At 51.5% G+C, this 16,178-nt stretch overlaps 8 protein-coding genes across 8 annotated transcripts; 4 read left to right on the forward strand and 4 right to left on the reverse strand.

Annotated features, from left to right (window-relative positions):
• Nucleotides 1-368: 368 nt before the first annotated feature.
• ASPGLDRAFT_144224 (uncharacterized protein) lies at nucleotides 369-2,608 on the forward strand. The gene is made up of 3 exons (XM_022541813.1): nucleotides 369-454; nucleotides 515-640; nucleotides 719-2,608. Exons 1-3 carry the CDS (start codon nucleotides 431-433, stop codon nucleotides 2,381-2,383), a joined length of 1,815 nt encoding a protein of 604 aa, XP_022404056.1. The 5' UTR covers nucleotides 369-430; the 3' UTR covers nucleotides 2,384-2,608.
• A 627-nt stretch (nucleotides 2,609-3,235) lies between these two features.
• ASPGLDRAFT_1166604 (uncharacterized protein) lies at nucleotides 3,236-3,690 on the reverse strand. Its single transcript, XM_022539794.1, has one exon. The coding sequence runs from the start codon at nucleotides 3,581-3,583 to the stop codon at nucleotides 3,314-3,316; it is 270 nt and encodes an 89-aa protein (XP_022404057.1). The 5' UTR covers nucleotides 3,584-3,690; the 3' UTR covers nucleotides 3,236-3,313.
• Nucleotide 3,691: 1 nt separating this feature from the next.
• ASPGLDRAFT_1166616 (uncharacterized protein) lies at nucleotides 3,692-4,448 on the reverse strand. The gene is made up of 2 exons (XM_022539795.1): nucleotides 4,440-4,448; nucleotides 3,692-4,379 (listed from the first exon to the last, which is right to left on the reverse strand). The coding sequence occupies exon 2, from the start codon at nucleotides 4,266-4,268 to the stop codon at nucleotides 3,876-3,878; it is 393 nt and encodes a 130-aa protein (XP_022404058.1). The 5' UTR covers nucleotides 4,269-4,379; nucleotides 4,440-4,448; the 3' UTR covers nucleotides 3,692-3,875.
• Nucleotides 3,858-6,732, reverse strand: ASPGLDRAFT_43913 (DUF803 domain membrane protein). The gene is made up of 2 exons (XM_022545908.1): nucleotides 5,770-6,732; nucleotides 3,858-5,716 (listed from the first exon to the last, which is right to left on the reverse strand). Exons 1-2 carry the CDS (start codon nucleotides 6,683-6,685, stop codon nucleotides 4,284-4,286), a joined length of 2,349 nt encoding a protein of 782 aa, XP_022404059.1. The 5' UTR covers nucleotides 6,686-6,732; the 3' UTR covers nucleotides 3,858-4,283.
• A 1,074-nt stretch (nucleotides 6,733-7,806) lies between these two features.
• ASPGLDRAFT_33087 (uncharacterized protein) lies at nucleotides 7,807-8,494 on the forward strand (the record flags this gene model as incomplete). The annotated part of the gene is made up of 3 exons (XM_022544259.1): nucleotides 7,807-8,062; nucleotides 8,119-8,282; nucleotides 8,345-8,494. 3 exons carry the CDS (start codon nucleotides 7,807-7,809, stop codon nucleotides 8,492-8,494), a joined length of 570 nt encoding a protein of 189 aa, XP_022404060.1.
• A 370-nt stretch (nucleotides 8,495-8,864) lies between these two features.
• On the reverse strand, nucleotides 8,865-12,516 carry ASPGLDRAFT_72555 (uncharacterized protein; the record flags this gene model as incomplete). Its single annotated transcript, XM_022549618.1, has 5 exons — nucleotides 12,495-12,516; nucleotides 12,359-12,424; nucleotides 11,218-12,293; nucleotides 10,926-11,117; nucleotides 8,865-10,665 (listed from the first exon to the last, which is right to left on the reverse strand). The coding sequence occupies exons 3-5, from the start codon at nucleotides 12,147-12,149 to the stop codon at nucleotides 8,865-8,867; spliced, it is 2,925 nt and encodes a 974-aa protein (XP_022404061.1). The 5' UTR covers nucleotides 12,150-12,293; nucleotides 12,359-12,424; nucleotides 12,495-12,516.
• A 615-nt stretch (nucleotides 12,517-13,131) lies between these two features.
• On the forward strand, nucleotides 13,132-13,974 carry ASPGLDRAFT_23389 (E2 ubiquitin-conjugating protein UBC1; the record flags this gene model as incomplete). Its single annotated transcript, XM_022543280.1, has 3 exons — nucleotides 13,132-13,392; nucleotides 13,452-13,738; nucleotides 13,800-13,974. 3 exons carry the CDS (start codon nucleotides 13,132-13,134, stop codon nucleotides 13,972-13,974), a joined length of 723 nt encoding a protein of 240 aa, XP_022404062.1.
• Nucleotides 13,975-14,341: 367 nt separating this feature from the next.
• ASPGLDRAFT_23390 (TFIIH complex kinase subunit CCL1) lies at nucleotides 14,342-15,740 on the forward strand (the record flags this gene model as incomplete). The annotated part of the gene is made up of 2 exons (XM_022543281.1): nucleotides 14,342-14,683; nucleotides 14,760-15,740. 2 exons carry the CDS (start codon nucleotides 14,342-14,344, stop codon nucleotides 15,738-15,740), a joined length of 1,323 nt encoding a protein of 440 aa, XP_022404063.1.
• Between the last annotated feature and the right edge of the window lie 438 nt (nucleotides 15,741-16,178).

Consider the following 16,178-nt stretch of genomic DNA (forward strand, 5'->3'; position numbering starts at 1 on the left):
AGAAGTCGAGAAGAGGAGACACGCACGTCGACTTACCCGATTAGGTAAGGAAGGACGAAACGGCGGGACAGTCATATAAGGGGGGATTCTATTTTAGTATGGCACTTGAAAATCATGATATGACAGGTTATTAACCACTATGCTGGTAGTACTCTATACTACTTGTATGTAAATGCATTGCTCTATGCTGTTCCTCTATATAGCTGCAAGGACATGTCAGATATGCCAGTCTCGTATCGTCAGGAATCTACCATCTGTCACTCTGATTGGTCTACCCGCATAGTAAGCCGTATTCTTACCGTTACACCTTACCGCTGTCTCGTGATGGCGTCACAACTGGGCTTCACCATTTCCTTTCTAGTCTTTCTCTCTCAGAACTCCCATTAATCCTATTTGATCTCTCTAATCTGAACACATCACTATCGTGGCCATGGAGACCGCTCCGCTCACCTTGGTAGGGTCTTTTCCCGCTGAGCGATCTCCGTTACCACCTGGCTAGATCTGACAATATCAGGCTCATACCCATGCGCGCAACGCAGTTCTCGAGACACGCAAAGCAAATCCCGTAGCAGCGAGCGAGGAGCACGACCTCGCGGCTGGCGAGTTTTCCACCGCTGCTCACTCCAGCTTTGACCGCGAGGTACGTACCGGACTCGGATTCCATCCCTACGAACCCCGCGTGAGCTGAAAGAAACCAGGAAACTGACATGATTCGCAGGCTCTGAGGACTCTTCAGCTACTAGAAGGCCACCATAAGAAAATCGCGGAGATTCTTCGTTTTCAGCATGAAAATCCCTCGAGTGCTGCGGCGGCAGAGGCTACTTCTTCCCCTGCTACTACACCGGGGTTGAATGCCCAACAGCCGGTTGCTCAGCAGCCTCCAAGACTTTCCGGGAATAAACGGCTGTCGACAAGAGAGACCTCGTCTTCAATTGCGAGTAATCTGGCCTCCGCACGGGGCATTCCGTCGCATCCTCGTCGGGGCTCCCCTGCATCGCCTACACTTTCCTCGCAGCAGGCCGGGGCCAAGATGACGGACAGCCCACCCAGGGCCAGGACAGGGGAATCGAGGCTACGAGGCACGCAATATTATCCAACTAAGGATCGCACGGGTCGTGTATCCGCGCCCAAACAACCATGGTCCCCGCCAAGTATCAGCCCTACGGACATCACAGCCCAGCAGGTTGTCCCCGCAGATGCAGTCGACTCCCCGCGACAGAAGGGAATTACGGAAGAGCCTTTCCAGCGCTTCTATTCAACTTTCGAGGGTCTGATCTCCAAGATATCTGCACCCCTGGCATTCGCAGGTCTCCCGCTGGGAACAGATGCAAACCAGGCAGAATCTACGAAACGCAAATCCTCCGCGGAAACGAGACTGGATCGTCAACAGGTCATCTCTGACCGCCCCAGTACATCTACAGAGCCAGACGTTAGCAAGATATTCTCCAAAGCCGCCTTGCGAGCCGTCCGCGATGGAACGAATGGGGCCCCAAACACCACCGCGGAATCATTCTACGTCGTCCCCACGACTGGCGGAACTGTCTCGTATGCTGGAATACTAAGCAGAGCTGAAAAGGAAGCACAAAGAAACGGCTTTGAAGAAGTCGATGAAGACTTTGTCGATGCCCGAGAAACCCCATCCCCGGAAATGCGCCACAGCATGACAGGAGCCAAGTCCAGGGTAGCCCGCGGTGCTGAAAAACTCACAAGCCTACAAAACCCCAAAACTTTGGAGGAGCTGCAAATGGAAAATCAAGCCCTGAAGCACCTATCAGATACGCTCTCGAAACGACTGCACATGTGGGAAGTCAACGCACAGTCTTCCTCAATGGCTCTGCAACAATCTATACGGGCAATGCACCACCTTCCCTCCCCAGAACACCACCCCCTACCCGCACCGCCCGGGGGATCAGCCGCTACATCACCCATCGCACCTCTTTCCGCCGGTCCATCACTGACAGACCACGAGCAACGCATCAGGGAACTCGAAGAGCTGGTCCGGACCAGCGAGAATGAACTTGGCCAGGCAGGCCGTGAGAATGAGAAACTACGAAACGTGCTTGGTCGATATAGAGAACGGTGGGAGAAGCTCAAAGAGGGCGCGAAGACCCGACGGGAGACTCAGGTTCAGGCTGCACAGCAAAGCAGGAATGAGAGTGCCCCGGCAGGGTCCACTATATCTACTTCTAACCCTGCAACCGTCGCTCCCGTTGATGACGACAAATCGACCGATCCTGGGGCGCAAGAAGACCGCGAGCCTTCACCGAAGCCAAACGAGGACGCTGATGACAGCGCGGAGCAGGAGCAGGAGCAGGAGCAGGAGCAGGAGCAGGAGCAGGAGCAGGAATCCAAGGACGTCTCCGAAGATCAGCTGGTATCATAATCATGCTGGTCAGTCTGGTTTTACATGTCACAAGTAAGCAACGGTACGGTGTTCAAAAACGGATCAAGGAAAAGGGGATTTGTTATGAGAGTATATGTTGCATGTGAAAAGTTCTTTTACTGTGCTATTTGCAATTAATGATATGGTTTATTTCATGGCTACATGCGTTCATAGTAGGATGTGGTTACCCTAAGAGCTGCTGTCCAGGCGAAATCAAATGCTAGCACATTGCGATAATAAACTGGGTACCAGATACTACATCTCAGAAGCAATATGTTAAATGAAGGTTGATATATACTCGACAAGGGGGGGACAGAACAGGAGACAGCCGCTAGAGAATGTCATACATCCTGCACCAGTAGACCCAAACTGGATCACACATTGGACGAGACCAGTGCATGCAGACCTCTCTGATGGGCAACCTGCAGCCACTCCACAATGCCTCAGGCTGGTAATGCTACACTGGTGGAAAAAACGGTGGTTGGCACGCCCAGAGCCATGGAGCGAGATGCACTCCAGGCTACCAGGGCAAGCCAACCTCCAGATATACCAGGGGCTCTCTCATGAGCTCGTTGTTCTGCTCTGATCCAGCTTCGCACAGGGAAAACTGGACTGGCTGGGTTCCTACACAGACGTGGAGTGCCTGGATACAGCTCCCCAGCCTGCACTTGCAGATACCACTACGAAACAGTCAAGCACACCCTGATCCACTGCCCAAGGTAGATGGCGCAAAGGAGGACCCTGGAAACTAGTGATCGGGTCGACAGCAAGTGGTTGCTCTCCTCCCCAAAGGGAGGGGCTCTAGTTTCTGGCTGGTGGATGTCACTGGGTCTGCTACATCAATTTCGGCTCGCTAAAGAATTGGAAATCGAGGAGATAGAGAACGCGTTACAGACATAGGGACACAATCAAACACACAGCAAGCCCTGCTCAGGCAGGCTTCAATAAAATGGTACCGGAGGACATCCAGGCAATGGTAAGCTTCAGTGCTGGAACAGGGGGTTTTTCATCCCGGCGCTTGCTTAGCGACGCCAAGGTTTTCCTCATGTATTTAGCTGCAGCACCCCATACCATTGGGGTGACGGGGAGTATAGAACTAATAACAATAATAATACTTGACAAGACAAATATAACCGTCAGGTGGCCGGGATGGCGCAAGTGGTAGAGCGCCATCTGGGTGGTCACTACAGTAGCTCTCATTGGACAGTAGGGTCTGAGGGGCTCCCTTACTAAAATTTAAGAGTTCAATGGAGTGACCGAGGCTCGAATCCTACACCGGCCACCATTTACCACGGATGCTCGTCGTACCCTACACCTCTAGTAGGGGGGCCTGAGCCTGGATGGGAGGGGAATACAGACAAAGTCATGTACTGACATGGCCCAAGGATATTGCAGTATACTTATTATCTCTTGGTCTGTGTTTGAAATGTGTATCTGTAATGAGGGACGAGCCCTATATGTGGTGTAAGGAAGTGGCTTTTGTATCTGTATATTAACGAGACAGTCTGCCGAATCGGGTCAGAAGTTCACGGGCTCTATATCCTGTATATATATAAAAATTTGTGGCCATGCCCAGCCACCTACAGTGACCTGCCGCCAATCGGCCCATATGGCTGACAGATGCGTGGATGAAATATACATACATACATACATACATAACCATCAGGTTGAATTCAAATCCCATATGTCCACGATATATATACACCATACTGTTCACAAATCTATTAAAATGGTACTTGACAAACACTGCACAAGACAAAGACAATGCCGAAGCACTAATATCCCACATGAAAAATGAAGATGATGAAGATGACGATGTAAAATGAGGAAAAATATGAATATGTATGTACCCCGGAGTGAGCCGGCCCACTCCTCGAGCTGTCATGTATGTGCTTCTGTTTCATTGCTGACCTGATGCAGTGGATTGTTGTTCGCTTTCGTCGCCGTGGACGGCGGATTCGTTGATTGGTGGTTGTTGGTGTTGTTTGCTGCCTCTGCGGAGGAGACCTCCTAACCATGCTGGTCCGCCGCTCCAGGAATCACTGAGGCTTCGAAGGCGGTTGAGGTTAGAGATGTCTTCGTTGTTGTTTTGAGATCCACGGTTGATGCCCCGTGCTGGAGCTGGTTTTGACAGACCGGTGGGTATCCCCCCTGTCGAGTTGAGGCGACCAGTAGACACATTGAATGGAGAGTCCTGGTTCTCCTCGACAGCGCCGTCAGAGTCATACCCCGCCTCTCTGGCTTCACCTGTTCTGCGAAGTGCGCCATCCAAGACTGTCGTGCTTAACTGCTTCCCCCTGTCCGTCCTTCTCCTGCCCTTTCGCTCTTTCACCGGGCTGGACTCGCCACGGCGGAGAGATTCGGCTACTACAGCACTGAATCCTCCGGAAAGGGCGGGAAGAAGTGGACCAGGTGAGAAGCGCATCGAGATGGAATTCCGCATCCTACGGGCTGGAGGCGTTTCCGGAGCGGCAGGCTGGGCGGGATCGGCCTCTGGCGCCCCGCCGTCGTCATTTTGTGGGGCATTGCTCTCCGCACCTGGTGCAGGTGGAAAGCGGAGAAGAACTGTCGATCCCATGTTTTGGTCGGGAGCCTGTTCTGGAGGAGTGACTGGGCGAATCTGAGGTTCTGATGCCGATGAGTCGACGAGACGTTCTTGAGAATCGGCCCAGGGATTCGTGATAAGTGAATGAGGAGGTTCGGGCGATGGTGCGCGAAGTGATTCGGCAGTTAGTGAGCCTTCAAAAGAGGGGGCAGCCGACAGAATGCCCCTGGGCGTAGGGTGGTCATCTTCGAAACCATCAATGCCCTGGCTGAGTAGTGATCCCCTGGACGACGGTGGCTCCTCATCATAAGCCTCGGGGACTCGTTGTAACGGCTTGTGTGCCCTTGATTCTGGTCCTGGAGTTGATATATCGACGTTATCATGGTAGCGCTCCCCTAACAGACCGATTGTCTGTTCCTCATCGTCCGCAGAGTAGGTTGACTCATCATCCGCACGGACTCTACCGCTTGTGATGAAGTACACACCAAGGAATGTCATGAGACAGCCACCCACGAATTTCACTGCGCGCTGAGCACCGAACGACTCGAAATCACGGTAAAGAATGGCACTTCCGATGATCACGGAGAGCGTAAAGAGGACAAACTGAGTCGGGATCACTTGGGTCGAGTCAAATCGCTGAAGGGCTCGGTTGATGTAACGGATTTGCATCAAAGCACTGAAAACAAGGACGAACACCAAAAGATAGGTGACAGGGAAAGTGATCACATGCCACAGAGTATAGGACAGCAATGAGGAGACGCCTTTGGTGGATAAGGCAGTATATCCACCTATGTAGAATAAGCAATTGTCACGCGCTGAGATCAAGACGGGGGCAGCATACCAAAGAGAGCAACAAGCCCAACGTCAATGAGAATAGTCTGCGAGCCATTCTTCGCACTCATCCACATGAGAGCGACGATTAAACCTGCGGTCAGACCCAAGTATAGTTCAAACTCCCACTGAGTTATCATTTTCCAGATATCGTGGGGACCAATCTTTTCCTCGGATGATTTCGCACTGATCACGACCACCACAGCTCCAGCGATCGAGACAAGCACACCCAATAGATCCCGTTTGCGAAATTGCTCCTTCAACATGAATGGCGCAATGACACAGTTGGAAATCAAGGCGACGACACCCAAAGGCGAAACAATAGATGCTGGCGCAAAACCGTAGGCCATGAAATTGCCTGTCTCCCCCAGAACCATGAGCACAATTCCAACCCACCAGTATGGAGAACGGAGGTACGATTTGCGATGGACCTTATCCTCAGGTTGAATTGTTTGGTCCGAGAAGATAGAATCCTGTAAGCCACCATGCGAAGCAGACTGCTCGCCCTGTTGATCCCGAGCACGGGAGCTGCCGTCGCGCGCATGTTGCGAGTCTGGGGATTCATCCCGATACGTTTCGAGAGTTGGCTCGTCATGGTATTCCCCAGCATTACCATTAGCGCCCGCCGCATCTCTGCCTGGGCGCGCCCTTTTCCAGTCCGACTCCCGTTGTATCCTATCATGCGTCCATTCCTTATCAATCCGAATATGAGCGTAGCGCTGAATATTGAGGGCGAGAGAGATCAACACATTCCCGACCAGGGCTGTACTGATACCGATTAAGGATGACCATTCGTGCATTCTCCCTGGGCCCCCACTTCCATGGCCGTCCGAGAGTGTCTGATTCGAAGGAACGGATGACGGAACGATAGTCGAAACGAACCCAGCGAACAGACCTGCTGCTAACGGCTCCTGGGTGTGGTCCATTGCTGGCGAAAAGCTGTACAAAAAAAGAAAGAAAAAAAAAAAAAAAAGTCGACAGGGCACTGGCCCCGTACGAAGGAGGGAGTCGCTGTAGTTTAATAATCAGGCGATCGCGAGCTTCGAAGGATCGACTATCGTGTCAAACCGCCGCTATGATCACTGATAGAGGTTCACAACACCAGGATCGCATATACCCCTCCCTCTTCGACTGACACTCTGATCCCGAAAAAGATGGGTTTCTTCGCGTCAACGCTGTGGACATCGGATCAGGTCGCTGAAGGAGCCCGCATTCTGTTCTGTGTCGATATTGAATCCCCTGAATAAGTCCGTGCGCGCGATAAGAGAGATCAATAGCGAAATCAGGGGAATGTTTTCTGGGTATCGATAAATAGAACAAGAGTGGCCGTAGAATTATCGCGTATTGCACTAGGAGTAACTTGTAGACAAACGGGGAAATCGGAAGAACCGGGGATCGAAGGGACGGCGGAAGAAGCGATAACGAGAAACAGCAGACAGTATAGAACCCCAAGCACCAACAAACCCTCTTTGGATGGTGGTGAAGAAGAAAAGGAGTGGAAGGAGACAAGCGAAAAGAGGAGAGGAGAGAGACCCTCAGCTGGACAACGAACGCCAAACGATCATGTGCCTCACCGCCTTCACATCCAACGTCATTTCTCTTTTAGGCATACAAACTATACACACCTTCATATTATCATATTCTACTATACCGGGGATCTAACACAGTGACCATCATGTGACTCAAAATGACTCTGTTGCCACATGGCTTGCTATATACTTTGCCAATATTCACACCTGTTGTTCTATAAAATGCCTGCAGACATTCTGGATAGCAAAGCCCGACACTCAAATGTATCAGAGTTCCTCGAAAACGAGATATCTCGCCTGTCCTCTGAAATCGAGTCTCTCAACGCCTACAATACAAGTCTTGTGGGAATGCACAAGAGCAGTGGAGTAACAAACTGGGAAAACGGAGCAGAAATCCAGGAAATTCAAGCCCAGCTCGAACAGAGCACAAAAGAATTGCTGACGTTGAAGCGCCAAAAAAGATACTAGAAGATCTCGACGAGGAGCAGGGATCGTATCTGGATACATATGCTTTCCTCATGCGCGCATGTTGCGAAGATACAAAGACCAAGAGAAAGCGATGGAGCGGCCGGCATGAACGCATGCTCAAGAAAGCTGTTATGGAGCGGTACAACGCTTCGACCAAAGAGAGTCGCTCAGCCTGGTGCCATCTACTAGACCAGTGCGTAGAGAGCGAGGCAAGAGTCGTGAATTTGGTGCCGGATAGCTTTCAATCAACCGAGCTGTCATATCTTTTTGGTGTCGGCGAGATGCCACGCATGGATCCCCGTAATGGTAAGTTTCCTTCAGCTACCCATATCATATCACCTAAAGCTAACATAACTCAATAGAATTGACGCTGCACCACAGGGTTGCGGAGGCCTGGGATCGGGGCGACATCGCCATCGTACCCGTCCCATCTGAGACTCCCAACGAAGTTAATCAATGGAAATTTGTTGTCGTCAATAAGAATATCCGTAAGGAGGTCGTCTACTGTTGGCCGACAACCTGGAATGTGAATCTAGCCCAACCCTCATCACCCAAGCGCAAACATAGCTGACCATATGGAAATACTAGGATGTCGACGGCAGGATCCTCCAGTTCCGGGGAAAGAACCGCCCAGGCAAGCGGTACCTTTATTTCGGATACTTCATGACTTATTTCCACCAGAAACGACTTGGGAATATGAAATCGGCGTACAACATCGAGTTGAGAGGACATTTGTGAGCAACGCTTGGTCCATACCTTCGCCGCACGATGCTAGAAATTCTAGCCAGAAAGGCCTCAGACTTAGTGCTCCCAGAGGAGTTTTGGAAGATGGTGTCAGATGATGTTTGAAGAATCCGAGTCATCCCCAGCCATGTCTTCAGACCAGGAAGAACTGCTTGCGACGTCCCTGGGAATGAGATGCAGGGACTATATGGATTTTAGGGAATGGATTTACCGTGACGAGTATGATTATTATAGTGAGGATGATTATGATAGTGATGGTAGCGAGGATTGTTGGTAGCTGTTATCAGTGGTAATGCAACATTCAATATGCTCATACTAGTATCGCCGTGCGTATATATGTATTAAACTAAACAATAACAAGAGATCACCGCCTAGCCTTCTTCTTATCAGGCTGCTGCTGCTCCTCCTCATCATCACTAACGTCCCGATAAATCGTCTTCGGCTGCGTCTCCTTCCACGCATTCGTGAAAATCGGATCCTTCTCAGCCTTCTCCGCATACTTCAACAACGCCTCCCTCGGATCCTCATCCCGCATCGAACTAAGCGGGATATTCTCCCGAATATGCCTCTCATCAGGCTGCGACTTGGCAAACGGCGTCTGCAACGGTAAATGCGGCCGTCGGGGATCCTTCGGTCTCCCCGACGCCGTAAGACCGATGGTAGGGTGTCGAGCAGACCAAGTGGAAGAGCCGTAATGTGGGACTCCGTTGGATCCGACGACAACGTTTTCGCCGGAGAGACCCTGGGAGAGGTCCATGGTGAGGTTGGGGTCGTCGTCGACGTGCCGGCGTTTGGGGGCCTTAGACATGACCATTGCAGCGCCCTTTGTGGAGGTGTTGGGGTTGTAGAGGACGTGGGTTTCGGCGTTGGCGGAGCCGGTGAGGATTTGGTTGAGTTTTTCGTGCCAGAGGACGGTGATTAGAGGTGAGCCTGGAGTGACTGGGGTGACGAGTTCGGGCTTTAGGGTTGCTGGGTTTAAGATGTGTAGATGGCCCGTTTCGGAGCCTGTGAGTACATTTGCGGACGTAGGGGAGAACACGATGTTCGATGTTGGGTAGCGGGTGGAGCTGGAAGGATGATAGACGGTGGTGATCGGTTGCTTAAATTTCCTGGTATCCCAAAGCTTGATGGTATCGTCGCCGCCCTTGGAGATCACAAGCCGTCCATCCGAGCTGACATCCAACCCGCTGGTCCATGTATCCCGAGTGTGCGCATCCCTAATTTCCCCACTGGGCCTGTGATATGGCCCATTCCCACCCCACATCAGCAAGCTCCCATCGAGAGCCGCAGCGACAAGGAGATTGGATCCACCTTGCTTCGGGGTCCCCCATGCGACAGCAGTCATCTTGCTCCGGCCAGCAGAACCCGCCACCCTCGACTTATGCACGATAACCTCCTTCTGTGACCGCCCAACATTGGCATCCCAAATGCGCACCGTGCTGTCCGTCCCAGCAGTGACACAGAGATTGTAATCCGTCGGATTCCAAGCTCCGCTAGTGACTTCCGATACGTGACCCTTTGTATTGTGCAGATCCCTCAGGTACATATCTCCCTTGACAAACTCGACAAGTGTCTCGCCGTCCCGATCCAGGATTCGCGGCTGCGGCGTCGCAGGAACAACCATGACATGGCTCGGGGTGATGGGATTAAACGCTGCGTAGTGAACGGCATGTGTTTCCTGCGCGGCGGACTGCTTCTTCACGGACGGGTCGACAGACTTGAATGCGCGTACGGTCGTCGGCGTCATGGAGGCAAAATCATGAAGCTTAATCGAACAATCATTAGACCCGGTAATCAACCGCGACCCTGCCGGGTCTACGGTCATGGTAGTCACGGCGCGTTCGTGTGTTTTGATAAGAAGCTCATGCGAAACTGGGAACTCGTCCTCGTCGTCCTCATCCGAGTCATCATCGTCAGAGTCATCGTCATCGTCGTCGCGGGGTTCCTGCTCTTCAGCCTTTGTCTCGGGTTCTTCTCGAGTCTCAGCGCCTGCGCTGTCAGTCAACTCTTTCTTAGTATCATCGCCATCGGGCTTGACAGAGACTTCCGACCGCTTGGTGCGGTCGATCTGCGCGTTTATATTGGTAGTTCGTGTTTGCTTCCCAAAGCTGGTTGGGAAGAACTGCTTGAACGCATCCTCGTCAAAGCCATCCATGGTCATTAATCTGTAGTTCTAGAATTGATGGCAGAACAGTTTCGACGATGTTGGTTTGTTTTTGTTATATTTGCAATGTTTGCATTATTTGCACCTTGCTTCGGCTTATGACGACATAGCTTTGATTCTGCCAAATCGGGAAATGCTACAGAGTAGACGTCCTACGACTACAGTACAGACGATACTTGAGTTTGGCTCATTTCGTTATAAAATACAACCATTAAACCTCTAAATGACATATGGCCCTGTGTAGACCGCATCTACAGGTACAGCCCTTCGATAGGACCGCCGTCCTGCTTCGTCTTCATAATCCGTTCCTTGGCCGCACGGAAGTCGTCCATTTGCACCCTCATCCGGCGTTCTCTCAACGCCATCAGACCAGCTTCTGTGCAAATTGCTCGGATATCGGCACCGGACAGATCGTCCTTCTGGTTGATGAACTCATCGAGGTCGACGTCGTCACTGAGAGACATCTTCGAAGTGTGCAAGGTGAAAATCTTCTTCTTGGTGTTTTCTGCAGATTGTTAGTTAGACTGATCGCTGCGGGATAATTTAAGGGTACTTACGGTCGGGGTTCTCGAAGAGAATCTTCCGGTCAATACGACCCGGCCGAATCAATGCAGGATCCAGGGTTTCGATCTTGTTTGTTGCCATAACGACCTTGACGTCTCCGCGGTCATCGAAACCATCAAGCTGGTTGAGAAGCTCAAGCATAGTACGCTGGATTTCACGCTCTCCACCAGAGCTGGACTCGTAACGCTTGGTACCGATCGCATCAATTTCATCAATGAACACAATCGAAGGCGAATGCTCAGCAGCGACCGAGAAAATCTGGCGAACAAGACGAGGACCATCGCCCAGGTATTTCTGGATGAGTTCACTGCCAACAATACGAAGGAAAGTAGCGCTGGTTTGGTTGGCCACTGCCTTGGCCAGCAATGTCTTTCCGGTACCCGGAGCACCGTAGAGAATGACACCCTTCGGAGGCTTGATACCCATCTCTTCGTACAATTCGGGGTGAAGCAACGGAAGCTCAACCGACTCTCGCACTTCTTGAACCTGCGACTCAAGACCACCGATGTCTGCGTAGGACTCAGTCGGCGCCTTGTCGAGCTTCATCACCGAGACAAGAGGATCGGATTCCTCGGTCAACACACCGACCACCGAAACCGTCTTGTGATGCAGCAGAACACTCGCACCGGGCTCCAGAAGATCCTTGTCGACGAAAGACATAATAGACACGTAGTACTCGGGCCCTGTTGCACTCGATACAATCGCGTGGTCATCGTCAATCAACTCTTCCAGGTTGCCGACACCCATCGGACTCCCTCTCATGTCATCGACCCGGCCTCTCTCATCGGCATTCCGATCCATGATATCCATGTCACCCTGGCTAACGGGACCCTGCGTTGCTTGCGCCTTGGCTTTGCGCATACGTTCCATGTTCTCCACGTATTCTTCCTCGAGCAATAAGTGGTCATGAACCCGTTGCATCCGTAGGTACCGGAGTTTACATCGCGAGTTTGGGTAGATATCGGGAAGTTTGGCAGCGGTACTCGGGCCCGCAGCCTTTCGCTTCTTACGTCCGATGCGAGTGGTAGGGGGAGGAGGAGGCTCGTATCTAGGCTTGTCCTTCTATCAAGAGGCTGCGTCAGCGGTGTTCATGACCATCAAGGTGCCGGAAGGGTTTAAAGCAAATTTACCTTCTTGTCCTTCTCATCTCTTCCGTCCCCACCGGGGCCTCCGCCGATGTTTGATTGTTGATTACCCTGTTTTCAAAACATGTTAGAGCAAGGTCGTTGAGAAAACAAGGCGATAAAGCAATGCTTGGGCACGCACCATCGTTAAGAGACAGCTGTAATAATTATTGACGAAAAGGGTCGATGTGAAAAAGAGCTCCCCCAGGCGCAGTTTTATCGCACTTCCGGGCAGCACTGCTGGGAAATGGAGTGATGGTGTTCGAAGGAGGTGATGTGATAGAAGAGAGCTGGAGCTGTTGTCGCCATCCGTGTCCAGCGTATGCTGCACGTGATGTACCGCCTTTGTCATACTGACACCTCAGGCAGTGAATATATGTCTTGGTGTCTGTTGCTGCGTCACTTTTTTCGAGGACTGTTGATTTATACATGTTTTTGCTGGAAGTTAAGCTCTGCTCTACAAGTTATCGATACTAGTGCTTGCCAGCAGGCAACTGTTTGCATGATCTACGCCATTCTTAAATCTCAATATCACCGATCTTACAGTGATTGTTCCCCTCATTTCGAGTTCTAAGCTAGTAAGTGGGATATCCTGTGGAGTACTCGGTGCTAGAAAATCTTATCTTCTTCACGGCCAGAAGATACTAACGCATAGTCGTATCAAAGGTCTTCGAAACTTCAACGGCAATAGGTCGAACATACCTCAGCCGAACTGCCCTGAAACCGCCACCCTCTGAAGCTTACATACCTCCACGACTCAATCGCACACAGCTAGCCCAATGGCTTCCCACAGATCTCGTCGCATTACGAAGGAGCTCGCTGATATCCACGCGGATAGCCAGTCGCAAATCGGAGCGGAACCTGTGGGTGGTGATGAAGACATTACCCATCTTCGCGGTTCATTCCCTGGTCCCCCAGGTACCCCATATGAAGGAGGCACATATTATATCGATATTAGGATCCCTCTTGAATATCCGTTCAAGCCGCCAGTTATGAAGTTCGAGACCAAGATCTGGCACCCCAATGTTAGCAGCCAAACAGTGAGTGCCATGATTCTAGAGCTATCGCAAGAGGGAATGGCTGATAGTTGCTTCTATAGGGCGCGATTTGCCTCGATACCTTAGCCAGCGCATGGTCGCCAGTCTTGACTGTTAAATCCTCCCTCTTGTCGCTACAGTCCCTGCTCAACACACCCGAGCCCAAGGATCCTCAAGACGCCGAAGTCGCCAACATGCTTCTTTATCGTCCGAAGGAGTTCGAGCGCGTTGCTCAACAATGGGCAGTGAACTATGCGGGAGCTCCGCAAAAGATCGCAGGAGAGGGTAGCGGTGGCGCGGACGAATCTCTTCGACAGGAGCAGGGCCAACAAAAGGACGATCTGGCAAAGTAAGTTGTCTTGGCTCTGTGTTTTCTTGCGCACGATGCTTACTTATTCATCACTTTGTAGGTACGATGGATACAACAAAGACCTAATCGACCGATTCTGCAGCATGGGGTTCGACGTCGAACGAGTAGTTAGCGCTTTCAAACATGTTGGGATTGACCGGCTGGACGGGGAGGACTATGAGCTGGACGAAGAAGAAATGGGAGATATCACTGCAAGGCTTCTGGGAGAGCCATGATTGATGTGTGACGATCTCGAGAATACTTTGCTTTAACTTCATACTGGGATGCATGGTGCATGGCGATGCTTTTTTACTGTTATCTGGAGGTTTTCTATGTATGGCTTTATTCAGGATATAAATTGTCTATAGTTCTGTTTCTCTCCAGTTGGTTTCGATAAGGCTGATAAGAGCGGAGCACGTGGCCTTGACTCCATTTTTGCTCCTTCAACCACTTCATACACACCACTCTTGTTTTTTCCTGGCCAAATAGAATTATTGGCTCTCTTTGCTATATGCTTGCCGAGAAGATATGCTCTAGCTGAAAATTACCCTCACTGAGTCCCACCACAGCCAGACCCGAGTCAACAAATCGCATACCCTCATCATGATCGAAGACGACATCTACCGTACCTCATCCCAGTTCCGAATTTGGTCCTTCACGGAGGAGTCATTAAAACAACTACGAGCTACAACAAATACCATTGCCAGTGAGAGAGTACGAGCTGCACTGCGTAGGGCACGAGAGGCGCGACAGTCGGCCGCTCCGTCCGCGGCCGGAACACCGACGGCAAACCAGTCCGGGAGCGAGGCAGATGGCAAGGGAGCTGAGGAGAGGAATATCGAGTGTTTGACGCCGGGGGAGGAGCAGGAGTTGGTGCGGTATTATTGCGAAAAGACCGTGGAGCTGGGGGAGACGTATAAACCGCCAATGCCGTCAATCGTGCGGGTAAGCACCATCCTTAGAACCAAAGAAAAAGGGAGCTGGACTTAAGAGAAATGGATACTGACAACTCATGCGATAGGCAACGGCAATCCAATACCTCCGACGCTTCTACCTCACCAACTCCCCCATGACCTACCACCCCAAATCCATCATGGCCTGCGCGCTGTTCCTCGCCACAAAGACAGACAACTACTACATGTCCCTGCGACAATTCGCAGCCGGAATCCCCGGCGACACAACAGAAGAAGACGTAATCGCCCCCGAATTCCTCATCATGCAAAGCCTCCGCTTCACCTTCGACATCCGACACCCCTTCCGCGGCTTCGAAGGAGGCATCATGGAACTCCAAGCCATATCCCAGGGCCTGGGCCAACCCTCCCCCCTCCAACCTCAACAAACACCAGAAGACCTCCGACAGCGTCTCTCATCAACCCCCCCAGCCCCAAACGCATCCTCCTCACAATCTCTAAACGACCGCCTCGCCCGCGCCCACCACACAACACGCGAGATCCTCAAATCCGCCGCCCAAATGACAGACGCCTACTTCCTCTACACCCCCTCCCAAATCTGGCTATCAGCATTCCTCCTCGCCGACAAACCCCTCGCCGAATTCTACCTTGACACCAAAATCGGCGGCCCACCCGCAAACGACCCCACCAGCCCCCTTCACACCCTCCGAACAAAACTCCTCACAACTCTAACCAACTGCTCAAACCTCCTAAGCGCATACAAACCCCTCTCCACAGACCCGGAACAAATGAAAACCCTCCGCCGCATCGCAAAGAAACTATACCACTGTCAGAACCCAGAGAAAGCGAATATCGCGGGCCAGAAGCGGATCCCTGCTGCTGCGACGTCTTCAGGTGCTGCTACTGCGGCTGGGACGCCGGTCGCTGGTGGGGAGAGCGGTGCATCGGAGAGTGAGATGGAGCGGTTGGCGAAGAAGAGGAAGTTGGAGGGTGGGGGGAGTAGTGGGACCAAGGCTGATGATATGTTTGGGGGTGAGTTGGTGACGCAGCGGAATAAACAAGGGCCGACTAGTTATCCTGAGGGTGGGTAGATCGTGTAGAATGAATAGAACATTAATTTCCCAACAGTTTAACATTATCGTGTGGATCTGGGGCTTTCCGGTCAAATGTAGATATGATAATATCATTGTCAATACAAGCTACAGCTATCCACGGCAAAAACCATATCAACAGCTAATGGAGAGTCATCCAGCCAGTATCCATATCAAAAGCAGCATGCGCCTTGATCCCAATCCATAAAAAAGAACAAGCGCCCCCAGTGAACCTGCGCGATCCTCAAATAAACTCCGGTGCCGTCAAATACAAAAATCGAACAATCGAGGAGACACGACAGCAACAGGACATTCACATGTCTAAGAGACAGTGTTGGTGGGTATCAGCAAATTCCGAACTGAAGCGCCAGATCAAGAAAGTCCAAACGCAAAATACATATGATACAAATGCGCATTGACTCCGGGGGTAAAGCAAGG

This window comes from Aspergillus glaucus, assembly GCF_001890805.1.
Source record: "Aspergillus glaucus CBS 516.65 unplaced genomic scaffold ASPGLscaffold_4, whole genome shotgun sequence".
NCBI classification, from domain to species: Eukaryota; Fungi; Ascomycota; class Eurotiomycetes; order Eurotiales; family Aspergillaceae; genus Aspergillus; species Aspergillus glaucus.

Excerpts from the sequence above, each read along its gene's own strand:
- ASPGLDRAFT_144224 (XM_022541813.1), top strand. The coding sequence starts at position 431 with ATGGAGACCGCTCCGCTCACCTTG. Across the intron at positions 455-514 it reads AGACCGCTCCGCTCACCTTG|GCTCATACCCATGCGCGCAA; the intron begins GTAGGGTCTTTT and ends TGACAATATCAG. Across the intron at positions 641-718 it reads ACTCCAGCTTTGACCGCGAG|GCTCTGAGGACTCTTCAGCT; the intron begins GTACGTACCGGA and ends CATGATTCGCAG.
- ASPGLDRAFT_1166604 (XM_022539794.1), bottom strand. The coding sequence starts at position 3,583 with ATGAGAGCTACTGTAGTGACCACCCAGATGGCGCTCTACCACTTGCGC.
- ASPGLDRAFT_1166616 (XM_022539795.1), bottom strand. The coding sequence starts at position 4,268 with ATGACAGCTCGAGGAGTGGGCCGGCTCACTCCGGGGTACATACATATT.
- ASPGLDRAFT_43913 (XM_022545908.1), bottom strand. The coding sequence starts at position 6,685 with ATGGACCACACCCAGGAGCCGTTAGCAGCAGGTCTGTTCGCTGGGTTC. Across the intron at positions 5,717-5,769 it reads TGGGCTTGTTGCTCTCTTTG|GTGGATATACTGCCTTATCC; the intron begins GTATGCTGCCCC and ends TATTCTACATAG.